The 25730-nt window shown below is 42.8% G+C and overlaps 1 protein-coding gene across 3 annotated transcripts in view; it reads left to right on the forward strand.

Annotated features, from left to right (window-relative positions):
* The window catches only part of LOC145346623 (solute carrier organic anion transporter family member 5A1-like), a 167376-nt gene that overhangs the window by 21840 nt on the left and 119806 nt on the right, over window positions 1-25730 (forward strand). Inside the window, exon 1 of one of the 3 annotated variants that reach the window (XM_080194113.1) lies at window positions 2590-2657. The exons of the other annotated variants lie outside the window; for them this stretch is intronic. Within the exon in view, the coding sequence (XP_080050239.1) occupies window positions 2642-2657 (16 nt within the window). The 5' untranslated portion in view covers window positions 2590-2641. Of the gene's footprint in view, window positions 1-2589; window positions 2658-25730 lie in introns of those variants that run through there. 3 annotated transcript variants of the gene reach the window in all.

Raw genomic sequence — 25730 nt, forward strand, 5'->3', positions numbered from 1 at the left:
AGCCTCCACCACTTCAACGGGCAGAGAATTCCAGAGATTCACCACCCTTTGAGTGAAGAAGTTCCTCCTCAACTCCGTTCTAAACCGCCCCCCCCCTTTATCTTGAGGCTGTGCCCCCTAGTCCTATTATCCTTTCTGAGCGGGAAGAGTCTCTCCACCTCTACCCTGTCCATCCCATTCATCATCTTATACGTCTCAATGAGATCTCCCCTCATTCTTCTAAACTCTAACGAGTACAAGCCTAGTTTATTCAGCCTCTCCTCATAGCTCAACCCCCTCAACTCCGGCATCAGCCTAGTAAACCTCCTCTGCACTCCCTCCAAGGTCAAAATATCCTTGCGTAAGTACGGCGCCCAAAACTGCACACAGTACTCCAGCTGCGGCCTCACCAGTGCCCTATACAGCCACAGCAAGACCTCCCTACTTTTATATTCAATCCCCCTCGCTATGAAGGCCAGCATCCCATTTGCCTTCCTGATCACATGCTGCACCTGCAAGCTGGGTTTTTGCGACTCATGCACAAGGACCCCGAGGTCCCTCTGCACTGTCGCCTGCTGCAGTTTTTTGCCATGTAAGTGATAATCCTTCCTACTGTTATTCCTACCAAAGTGGACCACCTCGCACTTGCCAACATTAAATTCCATTTGCCATTTCCTGGCCCATTCGCCCAGCCTACCTAGATCCTTCTGTAGACTCTCCACACCCTCCGCACAATTTGCCTTTCCTCCAATCTTGGCGTCATCAGCAAATTTCGACACCCTACACTCGGTTCCCTCCTCCAGATCATCTATATAAATGGTGAATAGCTGAGGCCCCAGCACCGACCCCTGGGGCACCCCACTAGTCATCATCCGCCAATCCGAATAGCACCCATTGACCCCTACTCTCTGCCTCCTATTTGACAACCAATCCTCTATCCACGCTAACACCCTACCCCCAACTCCATGTCCTCTGACCTTCTGCAATAACCTCCTGTGAGGTACCTTGTCAAACGCCTTCTGAAAATCCAGAAAGACCACATCCACCGGCTCTCCTCTATCCACCGCCCTAGACACATCCTCATGATGTCAGAGCAGGTTGAAAGTTAAAAACATGCTTAGAATATGCCTGAGGGGTGTGGCAAACCTTGTTTTTTTTTTGCAACCATCCCCTAAGTGCCAACAATAAATTTACAACAACTACCAGTGCTATTACAGACTCAATCCAACCTTCCCAGTGCTTTCAGACTCTGCTTTCTCAGACCATCAACCCAACCCTGTGAGGCTCCCTAATAGCCTTCTCCCCTGGAACTTTTTCCCTTGCTTCCGCAAGGTACTCTACCTAGTGTTTGCAGTTGGTGGCTTCTCTCATCCCAGTAATCTTATACTTTATTAGCACATCCCAGCTTCGCTTGATTCCAGGACTGCTCTCAATGCTGCCACACAGGGATTGAATTAGGGATCCTTCAGAATGCTCTTAAATCATGGACCACCTTCCCTGTTCCTAGGATCACCCTTCTTGTGCTTTGGGCTGCAGAATTCTAGTTACAGTGCTTCCACTGCGTATGTACTCATTTACACTGCTATCAGAGCACGATATCTCATTTCTGCCTCCAGCTCATCAATACCATAATACTCAGGATCACCTCTACCCCTGATAAATTTCCTTACTTTTCTACATACTATAGTCCAAACTCCTAGAATGTTCCACTCCCAATATTGACAGATGCTGTTAACTCCAGCAGTGCTCCTGGAGTCTGGGAAACCACCTCCCTCATGCCACACTGCTGGCAGACCCTAGAAATTTCCCAGTAAATCAAATTCCATATTCCAACTCCTGTCCACATTCCCCATCCTGAACGTTACCATATTTTAGAAGTTTCCCCATCCCATCAAACTCTGTAGCCGCTGTTTCCAGATATTGCTGCAAAAAATGGCAACGTTCCTGCATCCTGCTACAGATTGTCACTGTGCACTGTCCTTACTCCCTCTGAATACTCTGCTGTGAAATACTGACGTTTCCTTCACCTCTATTTAGGAACATCATTGTCCAGTCCCATTATCTCCTCTGATTCTTGTGTAGATCACCCATTGTCCATTCATTATCTAACTTGGGCCATTGAGTGAGAGTAAGAAGGGGAATGGTGTTGTGGGTGATCTTTTTGAGCTGTCACTGTTCTTCAGTGGCCCACTGTTGGGTCATTTTAGTTTTCAGTGCCTTTCTTATTCTCAATTCACCTAGAAAGAGAAGAGAATGAGCAATGCAGAGTTTTGTACCTTTTTTTTTTGCTGCTCTATTGTTATTATGATTAGCGATGTGATTTTCAGAAATTAAAATCTTTTTATTTTTTACCATTGATGTTGTTTCTGTATAAACCAACTATGGGTACAGAACCTTTCATATTCTCTTCCCCCGTCAACACTGCTGTTGAAATCTAGTACACCCATTGCTTCCTTCTCCTGCTGAGGTGTTAGATGAATGTCTGCACTCTCCTCTAGTAGCTTGTCATTCTTGGGAATTATCTGCCAATTTTCTCTACGTGAGAATTGAAAGCATTTAACTTTCAGAGACAGACTGGTTTATTTTATGACTGTTGCAGAACTCATAATACTTCCCTGGTGGAGTTCCCAGAGAGAGAATGATGCCATAAATACGATGCCTAATGGCAGGATACGCTGGTGAGAGAATTTTTCTGTTTCATTTCAAGAGCTCTGTGGTGTTCATTGAGGTCACAGGGTTATGTTTGTTACTGCATTTTTGGAATTAATATCAACTTGCAGCCAGAAAAGTTTAAAATTCAAATGGACAAGAGCTTTGCTGCCTTCATGTGTGCATTTGCTGAGCTTGTAGCTGTTAATAGAGAAGGGACCTGGGGGTGGGAGAGTTGCCACCCACTGACTCTGCCATCTCATTCTAATCCTCGTTCTAATAACAGGACTGTATTGATGAGTTTCTTCCCACCCACTCCCCAAACGCACAATTGAATAGCTGTTGTGCCTTATTTCAATGAGCAGATGATTAATATCATTTTATTTACCTTGCTAAGAGCAGGTCCAGCTTCAGATCTGCACCTCCCCCACCCTACCACCCAACCCCGAATGAAATTTTCAAGCTGCTTTTTTTCAATATCATGTTTTGTCGATATATTCACAGTGATGTTCAGTAGGGATTTCCAGGATTTTGACCCGCTGATAATGAAGGAGAAGATAAATATTTCCAAGGTAGGATGGTGTGTTTTTAGGTGGTCTGCGGGGGTGGGGGGTGGTAGAGGTATTCTCATGAGCTTGCTTCCTTTACTCTTCCAGGCAGTTGATATTGTATAATAAAAAGAGAAACTGCTGGAAACGCTCTTCAGGTCTGGCAGCATCTGTGGAGAGAAACCGAGTGAATGTTTTGAGTCCAATATGGCTTCTTCATAGTCATGCAGGTGCAAAACATTTCTCTCTCCACAGATGCTGCCAGACCTGCTGGGTGTTTCCAGCATTTTCTGTTTTTATTTAGGATTTTCACTATCCACAGTATTTTGTTTTTATTTATACTAGAGATTGACGCTGGAATACAACGCCCCGCCTACCATGGAATTGGAGCGGGCGAGGGGCGGATGACGGAAATGTCTGTTGACCTTGGGGGGTAATTACTGGTCTCACCCGAGGGAGGCTGTTAAATCCTGTTTAGGAGATGTTGTGGAAGAAACCTTTTGTGAATTACTTCATCCCCTCAATATAAGTAGATATTGGGCAGTATGAGATGACTGTGTAAGGCCAGAGTCGTAGGATCCACTTACAGGAATGACTAGTGCTCCTGAACCTGAGAAACCGACTATAGCAGATGGGAAATTTGTAACAACTGTGGAAACTAGATCTTCTCAAGGGCAGTCAGCAACTTCCTGCAAAGTTGAAGCCTTTTAAAGGCTGAAAGCTAGTTGATGGTAATTGATATACTTTAAAACTCAAATGTGAGCCTAACAAATATATACATTTCAGAATGTAGCCCGAATACAGACTTCAAAAATAAAATATATTGACTGCATGTGTGTCACCTCTGAATGATTGTAGCAGATGACCTAATGGAAGTGTGGGACAAAAAACAGCTTATCTGGGGGAGGGGGAACAGGAAATATTTTCAGGAAGCCAATAGCAAAAGCTTAGCAAAAATAAAAATACACAGGAGAGAAGGAAGTGGGTTTCTTACACTCTTTTTAATAACTCATTTTGCCACCTTGTCTCCTGTGCTGAAAGGATCCTGGTATCTATAGAGGTGCCAGATTTCTGTTGAAGCTGAATGACACTCAGTTTAAAGGGCGTTGGAGAGGGTGCAGGCCAGAAGGAAACCTGTTGATGATCTGGCAAGGCCGAAGATGCAAGGTTGCTGCCAAACCTAATGTTGGGATCTTTTTCCCTTCTGTATGCCATGCTGGTAGCGAGCCAAATTGACAACTTGCCTGGCTCCAGGGTGGGGAAAGCAGTGGCAGGTGGTTGTAGTCATAGATTCTTAAGCCTGTTCCCAGGAATTGAGAAGAATAAACTTGGTGTTTAGGGATGGGGAGAAAATGGCTACGCATGCAGCATGAAGCGATCAGCAACCAGGACTTGATGTGCTAATGGTCAAGGGAGAGAGACACCATTGTGGAAGGGGAGATGACGACCTTTGGGGTATTATGGGATTGGTCAGAGGCATTGTAGAAGCCCGATCTAAAGGTGTTAATAAACTGACCTGCCTTTTCTTGATGAGACACTTATTGTGTCTCATGTCATGAAACCTGTTTTAAAAAAATCTACATTAACCTGTTGAGGACACGCTCCCCATTTTTAAAAAAATTACATACCACAGCCATTGTGGGCATTGGAATCAAGGTCAGTTTCTCTTTGCACATTTTACTGTGTGTTTTTATCTTCTCATTATTTCTGAGACACATGGAAAATAACTGATTAAATTATCTTCAAAATTTGGTAATGGTCTAAACATAGATGATGTGATGAGGGGTTATAAGTGAGCAGATCAATATTGTGAATAAAGAGGAAATAGGTAAAAGATAGATAGCGTCATAGAGGTTTACAGCATGGAAACAGGCCCTTCAGCCCAACTTGTCCATACCACTCTTTTTTAAAACTCTGAAGCTAATCCCAATTGCCTGCATTTGGCCCATATCCCTCTATACCCAGCATACCCATGTAACTATTTAAATTCTTTTTAAAAGACAAAATTGTACCTGCCTCTACTACAACCTCTGGCAGCTTGTTCCAGACACTCACCACCCTCTGTGTGAAAAAACTGCGCCTCTGGACACTTTTGTATCTCTTCCCTTTCAACTTAAACCTATACCCCCAGTTTTAGACTCCCCTAACTTTGGGAAAAGATATTGACTATCTAGCTGATCTGTGCCCTTCATTACTTTGTGGACCTCTATAAGGTAACACCCCCAGCCCCCTATGCTCCAGAGAAAAAGAAATCTCAGTCTATCCAACCTCTCCTTATAACTTTTTGGCTTCTTAGTATATTGCCTTCCAAAAATTTACTGTTTCCATTACCTCTGTAAGATTGCAATTCCAAACATAATTGAAGAACACAGCACCTACCAACAGACAATCTTCTCACATTTGATTAAAATTTACATGAAGAAAGGTGCCTTTTTTGTTTAAGAATGCCGTTGGGTTTCTGATTAGTAACTGCAATGAATGGCATTTGTTGAAATGAGTAATCATCAATACTGAATGGGGGGGGAGCTGGACTTGTCTGTAATTGCAAGCTCATCCGCTCTTGTGGAAGACTTGTTATTGAGGCATTTGTTTGAACTACTGGCAAATAGGTGTTAGTGGAAGCCACAAAGTAATTTTGCTTTGAACATCTGAGCACGTTAAATCTTTCCTAAAAGGTTGATTTTACTATTGATTGCAATCAAATGTATTACATTGTAGGATTTAGCCTTTTTGTTAGATCTTATCAGTGATTTACGTGCACTAATAGATAATTCACAGTTCCAGCTTATTGACACAGAACAGAATCTTGGATTGTAAACTATTTAATTGTGATATATCTCACAAAGTAGTGAGAGGTGGTAAATTATTGAATTCTTTTCACCTTCAACATGTTCATCTCTTAGAGAGTCCCAAGATATCCAGTGACTTACTGTGCTTGTTTATCAAAAGGATAAATTCAGTACTTAGAATGGTTTATGATTTTTTTGGAGTGGATTCCGTTTCTAAATGCTTATATAGTTTCTGCTTTTATTCATCTTCATACTCAGAGTAATGAGTGAAATCAATGTGAATCATGGCAAGGTTGCCTGAGTCATCATTTGGATTGAACGTTAGATTTGTGCATACAAATGTCTTTTCTTTTGAAGGAGATTGTATTTGTCAAATAAAATATGATGCAGACATGTTTATTAGAATTAAAATATAATCCCATAATTAGCAATCATGATAGAATCACAAATTTTGATTTCTAACAATATTGGCTTAAAAAATGTAACTGAGAGATAAAATTGAAACCTGTTTTCATGTTTGAAGCAGCGTTGTCATAATGCTACGCTGCCAGTAATAACATTGTAAATGTGGGCAGACGGCAGCTGTGAGTTCCCATGTTTTGGCATCTGATTCTCTTCAGCAGGCAATGCAAGGTACAGTGACAGACATGATAAGAGCACCATTGTGCCAGACAATCCAGTTGATCTCGAAGCAGATTGGAGCAGTTGGCTTTTGATTTTTCTAAAGCAATTCTATAAATAATAAAGAGAAAATAGATTAAAAGTATCTGTGGAGAATTGAATGAAGAATTATACATTGCCGAGCATTGGATTTACGAATAAGCCTGGGAGGCCTTTTAAAGATGTTGCAACCTCTTAGGCTTTGATAATACTGCCTTTGTCTTTTTTGGTCTTTTGCAGACTGATCGGGTCTCTGAATCTTTGAAAAATAAAGCGTGTTTGCATCAGATGCCAGTTTTAGTCACATGATTAACTACAATTGTCCAATCGCAATGATTTGGAAGTCCAAAGACGTTAGTACACAATAGGAGATAGAAGGTGATCGTTAACATTTGTTGAGGATAACTGATTCCCTGAACTGTCTTTTGCTAAACATTGACCCTGGAATCCTCAAAGTCTGGAGATCTGTTGACCTTACATTATGGGTAAATTGCATCAATAGTAAAAGTAAATTTCACAGGCTCCATGTGGGTATGTCCATTCAGGGGAAATTCCCACCCAAGGTAATTTAAATAGAAACTTTTGGGAAGCTTAAAAGCCTGTGTTGACCTTTGTCAGCCATCTTAATTGCCACACTAGTGCTGTGAAGTTGAGTTTGTAAAGATATAAAAGAATTGAAAAATGCTAGAGGGAAAGAAAACTGTGTGTTGTCCCTTCAAAACCTATTTTTGAGTTTTGTGCTAAAATGCAGAGTACACAAACCCTAGGTTCCAACATTTGCTTCAAAAGGACCAAGCGGAGGGTTGACTTGGACACAGGTTTTTGCATTCTGCCAGCCTATTACTTTAGAAAGGATCATCAACGATTAACAGCCAGTCAGATTTGAATTTGGTAGTGTTGACAGCATCAAACCAATCGCAGTGTAAGAAAATTGCAAGGTCATAACAGGTATAAAGGCCAAAGCAACAGCCTTTTCAAGAGAGAACATCTTGGAAGAACATCTCTAGAGGCCAGGGCAGACAGTCAAAAAAGTCATCACTAGACTAACACGTCACCCCTGCCAGTTTAAACAGCTCTTAGCAGGGTAATTCTCTTATCTAACAGGACTATACTGAGTCAGAAAGACCTTACAGGCAGCGGATAATAAAGACCTCCAGAACTTCTGAACGCTATCAGACCTGGTTATATACATTTTTTTGAGAGTGACAAACATTCCATTATTCTGTTTTGGTAATGAATGTTCCTTGTATTATTGGAACAGCATATCGTTCAAAATGTGCCTTAGTTGATATGTTATTTGTTTATTTAAAGTTCTTGGTTATTTAAATAAACTACCTTATTAATTATCACTTAAAGCAAGTGTTAGGCCTTTATGTTAATAAATCTAAACGTTAATTAAGAACAGTTAACACTTTCCCAAATATTTTTACCAGATTGCGACGTGAGGTAAAGGGGATTAACCTCTGTGTTGTAACACTAGGGTCCAGTATTATAAATAAAAGACCATTCTATTGGCTTTCATACAAAGAGAGTTGAAGTTTTGAATAGGACATGTCTTCTCTGGGCATGACAAAGGAGAGATCTTGACTGCTGAGAATTCTGAGCTGCAATGGAGACGCGTTGGTGGCAGGTCAGTGCTGTGCTGTGTGTCATGATATGGAGATGCCGGCATTGGACTGGGGTAAACACAGTAAGAAGTCTCAAAACACCAGGTTAAAGTCCAACAGGTTTATTTGGTTGCAAAGTAACCTTTTGGAGCGCTGCTCCTTCATCAGATGAGTGGGAAATCTGTTCACAAACAGGGCATATAAAGACACAAACTCAACTTGAAGAATAATGATTGGAATGCGAGTCTTTACAGCTGATCAAGTTTTAAAGGTACAGATAATGTGAGTGGAGAGAGCATTAAGCACAGGTTAAAGAGATGTGTATTGTCTCCAGACAGGACAGTTAGATTTTGCAAGTCCAGGCAAGTCATGGGGATTACAGATAGTGTGACATGAACCCAAGGTCCCAGCTGAGGCCGTCCTCGTGTGTGGAACTTGGCTACCAGTCTCTGCTCAGCGACTGTGTTGTCGCGTGTTATGAAGGCTGCCTTGGAGAACCGTACCCGAGGATCAGAGGCTGAATGCCCGTGACTGCTGAAGTATTCCCCAACAGGAAGAGAACACTCTTGTCTGGTGATTGTCGAGTGGTGTTCATTCATCCACTGTCATAGTGTTTGCGTGGTCTCCCCAATGTACCATGCCTCGGGATATCCTTTCCTGCAGCATATCAGATAGACAACGTTGGCCAAGTTGCAAGAGTATGTACCATGTACCAGGTGGATGGTGTTCTCACGTGAGATGATGGCATCCGTGTCGCTGATCTGGCATGTCTTGCACATGTTATGTGGCTGATGCAGACTCCTCCTTGCTCTATTCTCCACCTGGCAGAGACTCCTTTGGTTTGAAGGTTGTTTTGCAGTTTTAAAAGTTGAGAAAATGCTGAAGGGAGGTTGCTCCACTCCAATTATGCACTCTTGCTGACTTTGCAGAAGTGGTAACACCTCAATGAGGAGACTCTTTTTCAAAGATTCTTAAAACCCAGAGCAGCATATATAAATACAATTCCCTATGGCCCTCACAATTAGGGACCCAATCTTTGAAGAGATCTGTGATAGGCCGCACAAAAATGGTGTGGTATCAGGAAGGCAGATGCAATTTTAGACAGAAGCTTTGCAACAAGCAGCCAATTAGACCAGTGATAAAAACAGGAGGCTATGAGATGATGCACAGCACATATTGTGATTCAGGCAGAAGAACATTAATATAAAAGTAATATACTACTGTAGAAAACATATGTTAGCTTGACTCAGAACATAATGATTTCTGAGTCAAAGGCCAAGCCTGACTGGAGCAAATAATCAAGACAATTAAATATTTTCTTAGGAGGGTGCTAAATAATTATTTGGGGAGTGCTACATCATTATTGCATGAATAATTCTACCCATTACCGGGGGAGTGCTATGTTATAATAATGTAGCACGTTATTACTGTTACCTTATCAGAAGTGCATCTATTGAAACAGATGTTAAGCTCAGGCCTTGGCCATTTGAACAAATGACAATAAAAAGTCTCACGTCGCGAATGAAAGAAAAGCAGGGAATTCTCCTGGCATCCTGACCAATTTTCTTCACTTAGCCATTCCACTAAAAGCAGATTAAATGATCCTTCAGCTCCTCTGATGTGTGTAAGACCATTGATTAAAGAACAACAGTAAAGTTTATTTGAAAGTTAATCCACTGGTTACAAAGCACTTGAGGATCATAATGACACAGCATGCTGTGTTGCAGCAGAATCATGCGAAATGAACTAGTTATCCAACAAATCTGGCAGTTCCAAGATGGGCCTCCATAAGGTGCTGTGGGCCATCAGCAACAATAGGATTGCATACAACCACAATCTGTAACTTCGTGGCCTGGCATGTCTCCCACTCAACCATTATCATCAAGCCAGGGGATCAATCCTGGTTCAATGAAGAGTGCAGGAGGGCATGCCAGGACTACTTGTGTGCCAAGCAGCAGAAACAACGTACAATAGAGAGAGTTAAGCCATCTCACAACCAATGCATCAAAACTAAGCGCTGTAGTTCTGCCCCATACAGTCTTGAATGGTAGTGGGCAGTTAAACAGCTCTCTGGAGGAGGAGGCTGTCATGGGGAAATTTGAAGGTGACCAACTGTGTCTTAATTTGGACAATTCAAAACTTGCAAGGCAAATACCTCTGCGCAAATGCACAACAAAATTTATTTAACAAATAAGACGTAGACCATACAGCCAGCCGGAAACAGTGAGGGTTAAATTGCTCTGGGAATAGAGTGACAGAACCTCGCCAAAAGGTCTGAAGTACATAGCCAAATAATCATAGTCAGTAAGTGCTGCTCTATCTGAATGTGAGTGCTGCTTGGCTAATTGAGAGTGCTTTTGGAGTTGGGTGGAAACAGGGAGTTAGGTGAAACAGGCAGCAGAGGCTACAGGGAGTTGCTGATTGATAAGTAGTGGGTCAGGTTGGTAAGTCTTTACAACTTTTATCACTTTTTATACTTTGCAACTACATACTGTAGTCTAAACCCGAAAGGGCTGGAGTTGGTTGGCCAAGGACAAGGAAAGAAGGGCTTAATTAGTGCTGAATTTAATAACTATTTATTTTGAAATGATTGATTAACTAACATTAGAAATGTTAGTCAGTGGGGTGCCGTGCTCTAACTGAGATGTGGGAGGTCCATGATGCTTCCAGCATTCCAGATGGCTGCATCAGCAAGAAATGCTTTTATAAAAATTCATTTGTGGGATGTGGATTTCGCTTGCTGGCCATCATTTAATGCCCATCCCTTGTTGAGCTTGAGAAGGTGGTTGTGAGCTGCCTTCCTGAATCACTGCAGTCCATATTCTGTGGGTTGATCCAAAATATCGTTAGGGAATGCCAGGATTTTGACCCAGCAACTGCGAAGGAATGGTGATATATTTCCAAGTCAAGATGGTGAGTGGCTCGGAGGGGAACTTGCAGGTGGTGGTGTTCCCATTTATCTGCTGCCCTTGTCCTTCTAGATGGAAATGGTTATGGGTTTGGAAGGTGCTGTCTAGGGATCCTTGGTGAATTGCTGCAGTGCGTCTTGTTGATAGTATACACTGCTTTACTGAGTGTCGGTGATGGAGGGATTGAATGTTTGTAGATGTGGCGCCAATCAAGCGGGCTGCTTTTGTCCTGGATGGTGTCAAGCTTCTTGAGTGTTGTTGGAGCTGCATCCATCCAGGCAAGTGGGGAGTATTCCATCACACTATTGACTTGCGCCTTGTAGATGGTGGATTGGCTGTGGGGAGTCAGGAGGTGAGTTACTCACCGCAGTTTTCCAAGGCCTGTGTAGTGGTCACTCTTACTAATACTATCATGGACAGATGCATCTGCAGCTGGCAGATTGGTAAGGATGAGGTCAAGGATGTTATTTCCTCTTGTTGGTTCCGTCACCACCTGCTGCAGACCTAGCCTAGCAGTTATGTCCTTTAGGACCTGACCAGCTTGATCACTCTTTGTGGTGGACATTGAAATTCCCCCATTCAGAGTACATTTTGCGTCCTTGCCACTCTCAGTGCTTCCTCCAAATTTTGTTCAACAGCCGAAGGAGGACAGTACGTGGTAACCAGTAAGAGGTTTTCTTGCCCATGTTTAATCTGAAGCCAAGAGACTTCATGGGGTCCTTGTCGATGTTAAGGATTCCCAGGAGAACTCCCTCCCAACTGTATACCACTATGCTACTACCTCTGCTGGGTCTATCCTGCCAGTGGGAAAGGACATATCCAGGGATGTTAATGGGGTATCTGGGATATTATCTGTAAGGTATGATTCCATGAGAATGATTGAATATGTCAGGCTATTGCTTAACTAGTCTGTGAGATCGCTCTCCCAGTTTTGGCACGAGCCCCCAGATGTTAGTACGGGGGACTTTGCAGGGCTGTTTGCTTTGCCACTGAGTTTTCCGGTGCCAAGGTTGATGCCAGGTGGTCCGTCTTTGCTGAGACTTTGTAGCTTTTGTTACAACTGAGTGTTTTGCTAGGCCATTTCAGAGGGCAGTTGAGAGTCAACCACGTTGCTGTGGCTCTAGAGCCACATGTAGACCAGACCAGGTAAGCAGATTTCTTTCCCTAAAGGACATTAGTGAACCAGGTGGGTTTCTCTGACAATCAACAATGGTTTCATGATCATCAGTAGACTCAACTCCAAATATTTCTTATTGAATTCAAATTTCACCACCTGTCATGATGGGATTTGAACCCAGGTCCCCAGAACATTAACTGGGTTTCTAGATTAATAGTCGAACGATAATACCGTTAGGCCATCACATCCAATGGCAGCTCCTCACAGACTCTGTGGTTTGGTTGGAGCAACAGTTGGGTGCATTTAGGAGCATGCAGGTGGTAGAAAGCATCACAGACAGAGTTACAGAGACATGGTCATACCCAAGATGCAGGCAAATAGATGGGTGACTGCCAGAAAGGGCAGGCAGTCAATGCAGGAATCCCCCATTGCTTTCCCCCTCTTTAACAGTTATACCACTTTGGATACTGTTGGAGGGGAGGGGAACAGCCTTTCGGGGGAAAGCAGCGGCCAGTGCAATGGCACCACGGCTGACTGTGATTCAGCAGGGAAGGTCAAAGCACAGAAGAGCAATAGTCATAGGGACTCCATAGTCAGGGACACAGGCACTTCTGTAGTCATGAAAGACTCCAGGATGGTATGCTGCCTCCCTGGTGCCAGGGCATCCTGAAATGGGAAGGTGATAAAGCAGAGGTCATGGTACACATTGGTACCAGTGACATAGCTAGAAAGAGGGATGAAGTCTTGCACCAAGAATTCAGGGAGTTAGGCAATAGACTAAGGAGCAAGACCTCTTGGGTTGTAATCTCTGGATTACTGCCCGTGTCACAAGTTAGTGAGCATAGAAATAGGAGAAAAACACAGATGAATATGCGGCTTAAGAGTTGGTGTAGGATGGAGGGTTTTAGATCCTGGAACCACTGGAACCATTTTTGGAAAAGGTGGGACCTGTACAAGCGGAAAGGTCTACATCTGAACCAGAGCAGGACTAATACCCTTGCTGGCGGGTTGCTAGTGCTGTTGGGAAGAGTTTAAACTAGTTTGGCAGGGGGCAGGGACCCACACTGTTAGCAGAAGAGGGACACAGTATAACATAAAAAAGCAATCAAGTCGGAGGGAATACAGCGGTGGTAAGTTTCAAGGAAGTAAGACAAGGCTGGATGGCCACAACTGCAATGCCAGGAGTATTAAATGTAGAACAGATGAGTTAAGGGTGAGGATTGACACGTGTAATTATGATATAATAGCCTTCACAGAGACATAGTGAAGGGCAGGATTGGCAGCTCAACATCCCGGGATATAGAATCTTCAGATGAGACAGAGGAGGGGGTAAAAGAGGAAGAGGCATTGCATTATTAGTTAAGGAGACAGTTACTGCAGTAAGGAGAGCTTTGTGGGTAGAACTTCGGAATAAAAAAGAAACAGCTATGTTGCTAGATGCTTATTCTAGACTCTCAGATAGTCAGCAGGAAATTGAAGAGCAAATATGTATGCAATTTGCAGAGGGGTGTAAAAGTAATAAGAGGGTAATTATATTAGGTGATTTCAACTTTCCTAACATTAATTGGGATAGCCATAATGTTAAGGGCTTAGATGGAGTAGGGTTCTTAAACTGTATATAAGAAAACTTTTTAGGTCAAAATGTAGAGGATCCAACAAGGGATGGTGCAGTGCTGGACCTAATTTTGGAGAATGAAACCGGACAGGTGGTTGATGTGTTGGTGGGGGAGCATTTTGGTAATAGTGACCACAACATGGTTCAATTCAAATTTGCTTTGGATAAACATTGACAAATTGCAGAAAAGGGTTTTAGATTGAGGGAGAGTAGATTTTAACAAAATAAGGTAGGATCATGGTAGACTGGAAAGATTTACTTTTGGGGAAATCTACAGAAGAGCAGTGGGGGGTGTTCAAAGATTAAATGGAGAGGGTACTGGCCCAACACGTTCCCTCAAGGGTAATAGAAAGATGTAGCAAACCCAGAGAACCATGGATGACCAGAGACATTGAGGATACAATGAGAAGGAAAAGAGAGGCTTTTAATGAGTATAAGGGGAGTAAGTCTATGGAGGCATTTGTGGTGTACAGAAAGTGCAGGATGGAGTTTACAGAATAAATTAGGAGATCAAAGAGGGCTCATGAGAAAATTCTGGCTATAAAAGTAGGTTAAATACTAAGATGCCCTATAAATATGTTAAGGGGAAGAGGATAACCAGGGGAAGAGTAGGACTCATTAGGGACCAAGCAAGAAACCTCTGGGTGGAGACAGAGGACATTGGTAGGGTGTTAAACGAATATGTCTCATCTGTCTTCACCTATGAGAATGAGGAGATAGTTATGAAACTCTGGAAGAGAGACCGTGAGACTCTAGAAAAAATTATCATAGGGAGCGACAAGTATTAGAGATGTTGGCGGTCTTAAAAGTGCACAAATCTCCAGGTCCGGATGAATTGTGTCCTAGATGTAGTGGGAGGCAAGGGAGGAAGTTGCAGGTGCCCTGGCCCAAATTTTTAATTCCTACCTGGCTACCAGGGAGGTGTAGAGGACTGGAGAACAGCTAATGTGGTCCTACTATTTAAGAAAAGTTGTAGAGACAAGCCAGGGAACTAGAGACCACTGAATGGTTGGGAAACTACTGGAGAAGATTCTGAAGGAGAGAATCTATTTCCATTTGGAGAGGCAAGGTTTGATCAGGAATAATCAGCATGGTCTTGTCAGAGGGAGGTCATGCCTAACATATTTGACTGAGTTTTTTGAGCATGTAATCAAGTGTGTGATTGATGTAGTTTACATGGATTTCAGAGGGTGGTGACAGACAGCTGCTTTACTGATGGAGGCCAGTGACCAGTGGCGTACCACAAAGATCCATGTTGGGCCCCCTATTGTTAGTCTGCTATATAAGTGACATAGATAACCATGTGGCGGGGGGGGGGGGGGGGGGGGGTAGGTAGGATCAGTAAGTTGCTGATGATACAGAGATTGTTAACCACTTAGCCAATGAGATTGAGTGGAAGATTGGGTTACAGGAAGATATAGACGAGATGGTCAAAGGGCGGATTAGTGGCAGATGGAATTTAACCCTAAAAAATGTGAGGTGATGCACTTTGGAAGGAATAATTTGACAAGGAAGTATACGATGAAAGGTCTGACATTGGGAAGTTCTGAAGAACAAAGGGACCTTGGCGTGTTTGTCCATAGATCTCTGAAGGTGGTAAGGCAGGTTAATAGTGTGGTGAAAATGGCATATGGCACACTTGCCTTTATCAATCAGGGTATAGATTACAAAAGTAGAGAGGTCATGGTGGAGTTGTATGGAACTTTGGTGAGGCCACAGCTGGAGTACTCTGCGCAGTTCTGGTCTCTACATTATAGGAAGGGCGTGAATGCACTTGAGGGGGTGCAGAGGAGATTTACTAGCATGCTGCCTGGAATGGAACATTTAAGTTATGAAGAGAGGTTGATAGGCTTGGGTTGGTTTCATTGGAGCAGAGAGGACTGAGGAGTGACCTGATTGAAGTGCTCAAGTTTGAGGAGCATGGACAGAGTGGATAGGGAGCAGCTGTTCCCCTTAGTTGAAGAATTAGTTATGAGGGGTCACCAGTTAAAAGTGAGGGGTGGGAGGTTTTGGGGGATATGAAGAAAAGTATTTTTACTCAGAGGGTGGTGATGGTTTGGAATGCATTGTCTGGGAGGGTGGTGGACGCGGGATGCTTCACATACTTTTAGAAGTACCTGGATGAGTACTTGGTACACCATAGCATTCAAGGCTACGGGCCAAGTGCTGGCAAATGGGATTAGGTGGGCACATCATGGCACTGGGAAATCTTTAAAGGTCAACAGAATGCCATAAAAAAAGCTATAAAGAAAAAATGGATTATGAGAGTAAACTAACTCAGAGTATAAAAACAGATAGCAAAAGTTTCCACAAATATACAAAATGAAAAAGAATGGCTAAAGTAAACATTGGTCCTTTAGAGGATGAGAAGGGGGATATAATAACTGGGAATGAGAAAATGGCTGAGGCATTGAACAGGTATTTCATGTTGGTCTTCACAGTGGAAGACACAAATAACATGCCAAAAATTGATGACAGGAAGGCTATGGCAGGTGAGGACCTAGAAACTATCATTATCATGAAATGGTTGGGCAAGCTAATGGGACTAGAGGTAGACACATCTCCTCCTGGCCCTAATGAAATGCACCCCAGGGTACTAAAAGAGATGGCGGGGGAAATAGCAAATGCACTAGGGGTAATTTACCAAAATTTGCTGGACCCTGGGGTGGTGCCCACAAATTGGAAAACAGCAAGTTTGACGCCACTGTTTAAGAAAGGAGGTAGACAAAAGGTGGTTAAATATAGGCCAGTTAGCTTAACTGCTGTAGTAGGGAAAATGCTTGAATCTATCATCAAGGAAGAAATAGTGAAACATCTGGCTTTAAATTGTCCCATTGGTAAGACACAGCATGGGTTCATGAAAGGCAGGTCATGTTTGACTAGTTTGGTGGAGTTATTTGAGAACATTATATATGCAATGGACAATGGGGAACCTGTGTATCTGGGTTTTCAGAAGGCATTTGATAAGGTGCCGCACCAAAGCCCGCTGCATAAGATAAAGGTGCCTCGTGTTACAGGTAATGTATTAGCATGGATAGAGGATTGGTTAACTAACAGAAAGCAAAGAGTAGGGGTAAATGGGTGTTTTTCTGGTTGGCGATCAGTGCCTAATGATGTACTTCAGGGATCACTATTGGGACTGCAATTGTTCATGATTTATACAGATGATTTGGAGTTGGGATCAAGTATAGTGTGTCAAAATTTGCAGATGGCACAAAGATGAGTGGCAGAGCAAAGTGTGCAGAGGGCGCTGAAAGTCTGCAAAGGGATATAGATAGTCTAAGTGAATGGGCAAGGGTCTGGCAGATGGAGTACAATGTTGGTAAATGTGAGGTCATCCATTTTGGTAAGAATAACAGCAAAATGGACTATTATTTAAATGGTAAAAAATTGCAGCATGCTGATGTACAAAGGGACCTGGTGTCATTGTGCAAGAATCACAAGGAGTTGGTTTGCAGGTGCAGCAGGTAATTAAGAAGGCAAATGGAATTTTGTCCTTCATTGCTAGAGGGATGGAGTTTAAAAACAGCGAGGTTATGTTGCAGCTGTATAGGGTGCTGCTGAGGCTACACCTGGAGTACTGTGTGCAGTTTTGGTCTCCTTACTTGAGAAAGGATATACTGGCACTGGAGGGGGTGCAGAGGAGATTCACTAGGTTGAATTGAGAGGGTTGGCTTATGAGGAGAGACTGAGTAGACTGGGGCTATACTCATTGGAATTCAGAAGAATGAGGGGAGATCTTATAGAAACGTATAAGATTATGAAGGGAAACAATAAGATAGAAGCAGGGAAGTTGTTTCCACTGGCGGGTGAAACTAGAATTAGGGGGCATGGCTTCAAAATAAGGGGGAGCAGATTTAGGACTGAGTTGAGGAGGAACTTCTTCACCCAAAGGTTGCAAATCTGTGGAATTCCCTGCCCAGTGAAGCAGTTGAGGCTACCTCATTGAATATTTTTAAGGCAAGGATAGATATATTTTTGAACAGTAAAAGAATTAAGGGCTGTGGTGATTGGGTGGGTGAGTGGAGCTGAGCCCACAAAAAGATCAGCCATGATCTTATTGAATGGTGGAGCAGGCTTGAGTGACTAGATGCCTACTCCTGCTCCTAATCCTTATGTTCTCAAGTTCTTATTTCGTGCATCAGTGCAGACTGGATGGGCTGAAGGGCCTCTGCTACATTGTCGTAATCTGTGATTCTGAAATACAGATCAATTATAGTTTTTCCTAATCAATAATTCTGCCTTTCATTACCTTAAAATCAATTTCACTTACATCATGCATCAATACAAATCTCTGCCAAGTACCTCAGCCAACCGTATGATATTTAATAGCATAGTGATATTTTGTTCATCCAGCTTAGTCCAGATGCCTCTCCCTTCTTAGCTCTAACTAGAAACTGTTTCCTTGGAATGTCAGATGCCACCGCAAGGTCAAAGTGGACATTTGCACCGGCTAACAGCCAAGTTGAGTACACGTGCTCCTGCATCCAGGGGCATATCTATCCTTGTGTCTGGGCAGTGAATGCACCTATTCATTATGTTGTAATGTACATTCCCTTATATGAATTCTCCCAATAAGACTACTGCTGACTAACATGTTCCCAGATCTTTGGCTTTAAACTATTGACATTTACCACCATGCCTTTTGATAGCTTTGCTTGGCTAAAGTGAACAATGCATTTAAAATATCAATATATATGTTTTGAAAGAATAACTACTTGTTTTGATTGTCTTACTGCATTCATATATGTGTAAAAATGCTTGTGTTAGCTTGCCTTAAGAATCGTTTAACTCCTTACTGATTTTTTGTCTTCCGAACGACTGTACTCTGCCTATAAATCTTGTTAGCTGGTTAGGAATCCCCTTCCACAAAGGCTCCACCAACATCCCCATCCCATAATTATGGAGGAACCACCAGTACATCAGTGGAAAAAATAAGGCTGAAGCATTTGCAACCATTTTTAGCCACAAGTGCTGAGTGGACGATTCATCTCAGCCTCCTCTGGAGGACACCAGCAACTCAGGCACCAGTCTTCAGCCAATTCAATTCATTTCATTGATATTAAGAAATGGCTGAAGGCACTGGATACTGCTAAGGGTATGAGCCATGGCAATATTCTCGGAATAGTACTGAAGACTTGTGTTCCAGAACAAGTCATGTTCCTATCCAAGTCCCTAGTCCCAGTACAACAACAGCATTGGCATCTACTGGTAATGTGGAAAACTGTCCTGGTATGTCCTGTCTACAAAAAGCAGAACAAAAATTGAGAGAGGTGGATACTCAGTGAGACCTTGGTGTCCTTGTGATCAGTTGCTGAAAGTAAGCACGCAGGTACAGCAGACAGTAAGGAAGGCAAATGATATGTTGGCCTTTATAGCAAGAGGATTTGAGTATAGGAATAGGGATGTTTTACTGCAATTATATGGCATTGGTGAGGCCACACCAGTAATATTATGTGCAGTTTTGGTGCTCTTATCTGAGGAAGGATGTCCTTGCTACAGAGGGAGTGCAGCAAAGGTTTATCAGTCTGATTCCTGGGATGGCAGTTTTATCATTATGAGGGGGGACTAAATTGGTTAGGATTATGTTCACTGGTGTTTAGAAGAGTGAGAGGGATCTCTTAGAAACTGATAAAATTCTATCAGGGTTAGGGTAGATTCAGAAAGAATATTCCCAATGGTGGGGGAGTTCAAGTCTAGGGCTCATTACTTAAGGATAAGATGTAAACCTTTTAGGACTGAGGTCAGGAGAAATTTCTTCACCCAGAGATTGGCAAATCTTTGGAATTCACTAGCATAGAAAGTAGATTAGATCAAAATGTTGTGTCATTTCAAGAAGGAATTAGATCTAGCTCTCGGGGATAAAGGCATTGAAAGGAAGGCTAGATCAGGATATTGAATTTTATGATCAGCATAATCAAAATGAATGGTGGAACAGGCTTGAAGGACCGAATGGCCTACTCCTGCTTCTATTTTCCATGTAAATCAATTTGGCCGATTACCGCCCCATCAGGACTCTTTTGATTATCAGCAAAGAGATGGAAGGTGTCATTAACAGTGTTATCAAGTGACACGTATAAATCGATAACCTGCTCACTGATGCACAATTTGGTTTATGCCAGGATCAGTCATTACCTGACCTGATTGCTATCTTGCTCCAAACATGGACAAAAGTGAATTCGAAGGATGAGCTGAGAGTGACTTTCCTTGACATCAAAACAGCATTTGACGGACTGTGGCATCAAGAAACCCGAGCGAAACTGGAGTCAATGGGAATCGGGGGAAAACATTTCGCTGGTTGCAATCATACCTGGCACAAAGAAAGATGGCTGTGGTGATTGGAGGACAATCATCCCAATCCTAGGACACACTTTACACCTTTAATTAAGAGACATTCATGTCGCACAAGTGCTTGTGCTAGTCAATAACCATCTCCAATAAAGAAGAATTTAACCATCTCCCCATGACATTAACATTACTGAAATCTCCACTATTACCATCCTGAATGTCACCATTGGCCAGACACTGAACTGGACTAGCCATATAAATACTTTGATTACAAGAGCAGGTCAGAGACTGGAAACTCTGTGGTGAGTAACTTGCCTCCTGACGCCACAAAGCCTACCCTCCATCCAGAAGACACAAGTCAGGAGTGTGATGGAATACTCTCCATTTTCCTGGATGAGTGTAACTGCAATAACACTCAAAAAGCTTGATACCATGAAGGACAAAGCCGCCTGCGTAGTTGGCACCCCATGCACTATGTCCAACCCACTTCCTCTACCATCAAAGTACAGTAGTGGTAATGTATACTATATAGAAAATGCATTGCAGCAACTCTCCAAGGCTCCTTCAACAGCACCTTGTAATCCTATGACCACTATCATCTAGAAGGACAAGCGCAGCAGATCCTGGGGATGCCACCACCTGCAAGTTCCCTCCAAACCACTCACCATCTTGACTTGGAAACATATTGTCCTTCCTTCACTGTGGTTGGGCCAAAATCCTGCGACTTCCATTCTAACAGCACTTTGGGTGTACCCACACCTCATGGACAGCAGCAGTTAAAGAAGGCACCTCACCACCACCTACTTTTAAGGCAATTTGGCAGTAAGTGCTGGTCTAACTAGGGATGCTTACATCAATAAAAAGGGTCAATATGCAGAGCACAGGGTGGTGATAAGTGCGATCCAGATTACTTGGAATCATTGAACATAAGAACATAAGAAATAGGAGCAGGAGTAGGACATCTAGCCCTTCGAGCCTGCCCCGCCATTCAATAAGATCATGGCTGATCTGTCGTGGCTCAGTTCCACTTTCCTGCCCTCTCCCCATAACCCTTAATCCCCTCGCTTATCAAAAACCCATCAACCCGCGTCTTAAAAATATTTAGCGAGGCAGCCTCCACCACTTCAACGGGCAGAGAATTCCAGAGATTCACCACCCTTTGAGTGAAGAAGTTCCTCCTCAACTCCGTTCTAAACTGCCCCTCCCCTTTATCTTGAGGCTGTGCCCTCTAGTCCTACTGTCCTTTCTGAGCGGGAAGAGTCTCTCCACCTCTATCCTATCCATCCCATTCATCATCTTATATGTCTCAATGAGATCTCCCCTCATGACATCATTTGGATGGCATGATGGCAGAGTGATTAGCACTGCTGCCTCACAGGGACCCAGGTTCAATTCTAGCCTCATGGAGTTTGCACATTCTCCATGTGTCTGCGTGGGTTTCCTCTGGGTGCTCCGGTATCCTTCCACAGTCCAAAGATGTGTGAATTAGGTTGATTGGTCTTGCTAAATTGCCCTTAGTGTCAGGGGGACTAGCAGGGTAAATATGTGGGGTCACTGGGATAGGGCAGGGTGGATTGTAGTCGGTGAAGGCTCAATGAGCCCATGGCCTCCTGCATTGTAGGGATTCTATGATTCTATTACCTTTGTGGTGCAAAACTGGCAGTTTAGGATTGGCTGCCTTACGCAGCCCATATTATTTTCCTTTTCATTGATTCCAGCACTGAGTAGAATTGGGTCAGTTGTTTTCCTGTTGGTTAATCATTTCCTGTCAGACTTACCCCATACCCTGCTGAATAGCAAATTAGTCGTATTTGCTGATTCTTCCTGAACTCCTCTTCCTCAGCCAAACCATGCAATGTGTTCTGCATCCTCCAAAGGCATTACCATGCACTTTACTTTGTACGGTGTAATTTAAATGGCAGCTGCAAACAAAAATCATATGCAAAAACGGTAAGAGGGAAGGATCCAAAATACATTAGCCATCTGTTAACTGGAGCAAAATGCAGCAGGATGAAATTACAAATAGTTGTAAAGAGAAGGATTTTGAGCAACAAATCAAACTGATTTTCTTTTATCAAGCTGAGTTGAGCTGGCCATTGCAACTAAACTAGAAACAGGAGTAGACCATTCAACCCTTCGAACCTGCTCTGCTATTCACTATGATCATGGCTGATGATCGAATTCAATATCCTGATCCCCCTCCCTTGATCCCTTTGCCCCCAAGAGCTATATCTAATTTCTTCTTGAAATCAGACAACTTTTTGACCTCAACTACTTTCTGTGGTAGTGAATTCTGCACATTCACCACCCTCTGGGTGAAGAAATTTCTCCTCTCCTCAGTTCTAAAAGGGCTACCCCTTATCTTCAAACTATGACCCCTAGTTCTGGCTCCCCCACCATTGGGAACATTCTTTCTGAATCTACTCTGTCGAACCTTGTTAGATTTTTGTAAGTTTCTGTGAGATCCCCTCTCACTCTTCTAAACTCCAATGAGTATAATCCTAACAAACTTAGTCTCTCCTCATACAACAGACCTGCAATGAAATACCATTGAAAAAGAGTATGTTACTCCTTTCAGACTTATACTTAAAATGCTGGTTTATGCTGCATTAATAGTGGCCCTAATTTGGGAACATCATCATTCAGGTATACCTCTTTGTTTACCTGTAACAGCATTAGAGTGCTCCACTTGGCAATTTGTTGTAAGTACTTTTGATGTTGTCGCTAATCAGAGCATTGATAAGAAAACGTACAGTTAGCAATTTTGATTGAACCTCCTTATGCATCAAATCAGGGAATGATTACTGCACAGAATGAAGCACAGCTCTCTGCAAGGACAACTCAGCTAATCTCTCTATTTTTTTTCCCCCTGTAGCCCTGCAAATCTTGTCTCTTTAGGTGCTATCTAATTCCTTTTTGAAATCCATGATTAAATCTGCCTCTGTCACAATCTCAGGTATTATATTCCAGATCCTAACTACTCACTCCGTTGGTTTTTTTGCCACTCTCCTTAAACCTGTGTCTTCTGGTTCTTCACCCTTCCACCAATGGGAGTAGTATCTATTCTGGTGAGAGACCTGATAATTTTGAATTTATCGATTAAATCTGCTCTCTACCTTATTTAAAAAGACCAGTTTTTCTAATCTATACCCTCATCTTGAACCATTGTTGTAATTCTCTCACAATCTCAGTAAAATCTTCACGTTCTTACTGAAGCATACAGTAACTCAGTTGAGGCTGAACTGAGGGATTTCTGAGGGTTCACCATAATGGCATGGTGGCACAGTGGTCAGCATTGCTGCCTCACAGCTTCAGGGACCCGGGTTCAATTCTGGCCTTAGGTGACTGTGTGGAGTTTGTATTTTCTCCCCCGTGTCTGTGTGGGTTTCCTCTGGCTCTTGTTTCCTCCCACAGTCCAGAGATGTGCAGATTATGTTGATTGGCCATTCTAACTTGCCCCTTGATGCCCAAAACGTAATACTGACCTCTTCCGACCTCCCAGTGACCTTACTTGAGAAAGACTCTGACAATGATGGATAGCTAATAAGGCTGAATTAAATCCACAAATTGGTGAGACTTTGGGATTTCCCTGATGGCAGATGGGTTCCCTGCTGAACCAGTTTTTATCTGGAGTCTGCCTGTTACTGGCAGGCCATTGAAATCTTCTTTAAATTCACTCCCCCACCAGAGCCGCAAGTGTGAGAGGGTCACAGCTATATCAGAGGCCTTCCTGTGAATCATGCCTCCTGCAACACTGATAGCCAGGCAGCTTTGGTCACACTTATTGTTTGCAATTTTCTGATTCTTCAGAGGCTGTCTGCATCTTGAGATGAACTTGTGTTCTTTGACATTGACAAAACCTACCCCTCCTGATGAACCTACTGGTACACATCACTGTGGATGCTCAGATTGGCCCTCTCAGTGCCTTGGTCCACCTGCCATCCATAAGTGGATGGGGTTCCTGGATGTGGCTTCTTAATCCTCTGGTTCTGGAAAATTGGGCCTGATGTCCCAACATGGTCAAGTTCCAGCTTCCCAATCTGGAATTGAGTGGAGGAAAGCAAATTGTTTCTTTACCCTCCTCTGGAATTTTATTCTATATTTTGTCTCCCCGTACTGAACAAAGAACAAAGAACAAAATCAGCCCAGGAAACAGGCCCTTCGGCCCAACGAGCCCGTGCCGCCATCTTAACACCACCAGTCCACCTCTCTACCTGTGACCCCTGTCTAATGTTTTATGGCCATCCAGATTGAAGGAAACTGATTTAGGGATAATTTATTCCTGCCAATCAGCCTAACAGCACATCTTTGGGGTGTGGGAGGAAACCAGAGCACCCGGAGAAAACCCACACAAGCACGGGGAGAATGCGCAAACTCCCACAGACACCGGCCCAAACCCATGTGTCTGCACAGCAATCAGTGATAGTCACTAAGCTGTCGTCTTGTCCAGCTTAGGCACACACTAATGACATGAAGCACTAGGCCAATCTCGAACAACCAAGAGCAGCTCCAGTACGACCCATCGCGTGTATGCCCCTCGTTGGACACAAGGTGGACCGACTTACTGTTCCCACAAAATTTTTTATTTCACGTTTCTCCAGAAGAGAACAGTCTCTGTCTGCACTGTAGACATTTTATGGTGTTGCTGATCTAGGAGGAGTACTTTGCTGATCCGCTCCACACTAAATAAGTTAAAAATAAAAAAAAAAGTTGCCATTCATTTAGCGCATTCTAGCAGTTTGGTTGAAGAAGGAACAGGGTAGATTGAGTAGAGCCTATCTGCTGTGGTCAGAAAGGGTCCTTAAACAGGTTTAGGCTATTCATTGGTATATGGAAAGGGCCTGTTTAAGGCAATTACTGGTGATGTTTGAACCAATATGGCAGCAATGTATTTCAGCCACTCTTTGAACCTGAGACACGGAATCACAAAATCAAACCTTTTTGCCCTCATTTCACATCTGAGAAATAGGTAAAACGTGATCCAATTTTAACCTCAATCAGTCTGATAGTTGATGTGAACCTTGCTCTAGAAGTCTAATTTACAGATAGGATAACAGAGATACCTTTGATGCTAGCTGAACAGGTTTTTTAAAAAATTAATATTTCAAGGCTCAAAATCTTATCTGAAAATTAATTGCTTCTCATAAATAACCAATAAATGCTTTTTCCTACATGACATTCACAGGTTCAGATGACTACAGCTCCACTTAAAGCTGAAGTTTTGGATGAATAGTTCGCTTTTAATAATGACTCTTGCACTCATATGTATTTACCAATGTGAGGAGAACTCATTTAAGAAAATATGTGTATTTGAGTCAGAAGAAAATACTGATACATTGTTTTACTTGTGAAGCATACTTCAAATCAGAAATAGTTTTTTTAATTGGCTCTTGCAAGTTGATGTCAGACTGAAACAACACATTAAAATGGCAAAAAACACATTTTCCACAAAAATAGTTAATGCCCATCTGCTTGGAGTGGCACTCAGTTGACATAGAGCAAATGATTGATGTGTAGCTTCTGGAGATGTTTCTGATTGCACTAGCTAGCACAAAGACACTGTACATCA

The sequence above is a fragment of the Carcharhinus amblyrhynchos genome, chromosome 8 (assembly GCF_965287045.1).
Source record: "Carcharhinus amblyrhynchos chromosome 8, sCarAmb.v2.hapA, whole genome shotgun sequence".
NCBI lineage: Eukaryota > Metazoa > Chordata > Chondrichthyes > Carcharhiniformes > Carcharhinidae > Carcharhinus > Carcharhinus amblyrhynchos.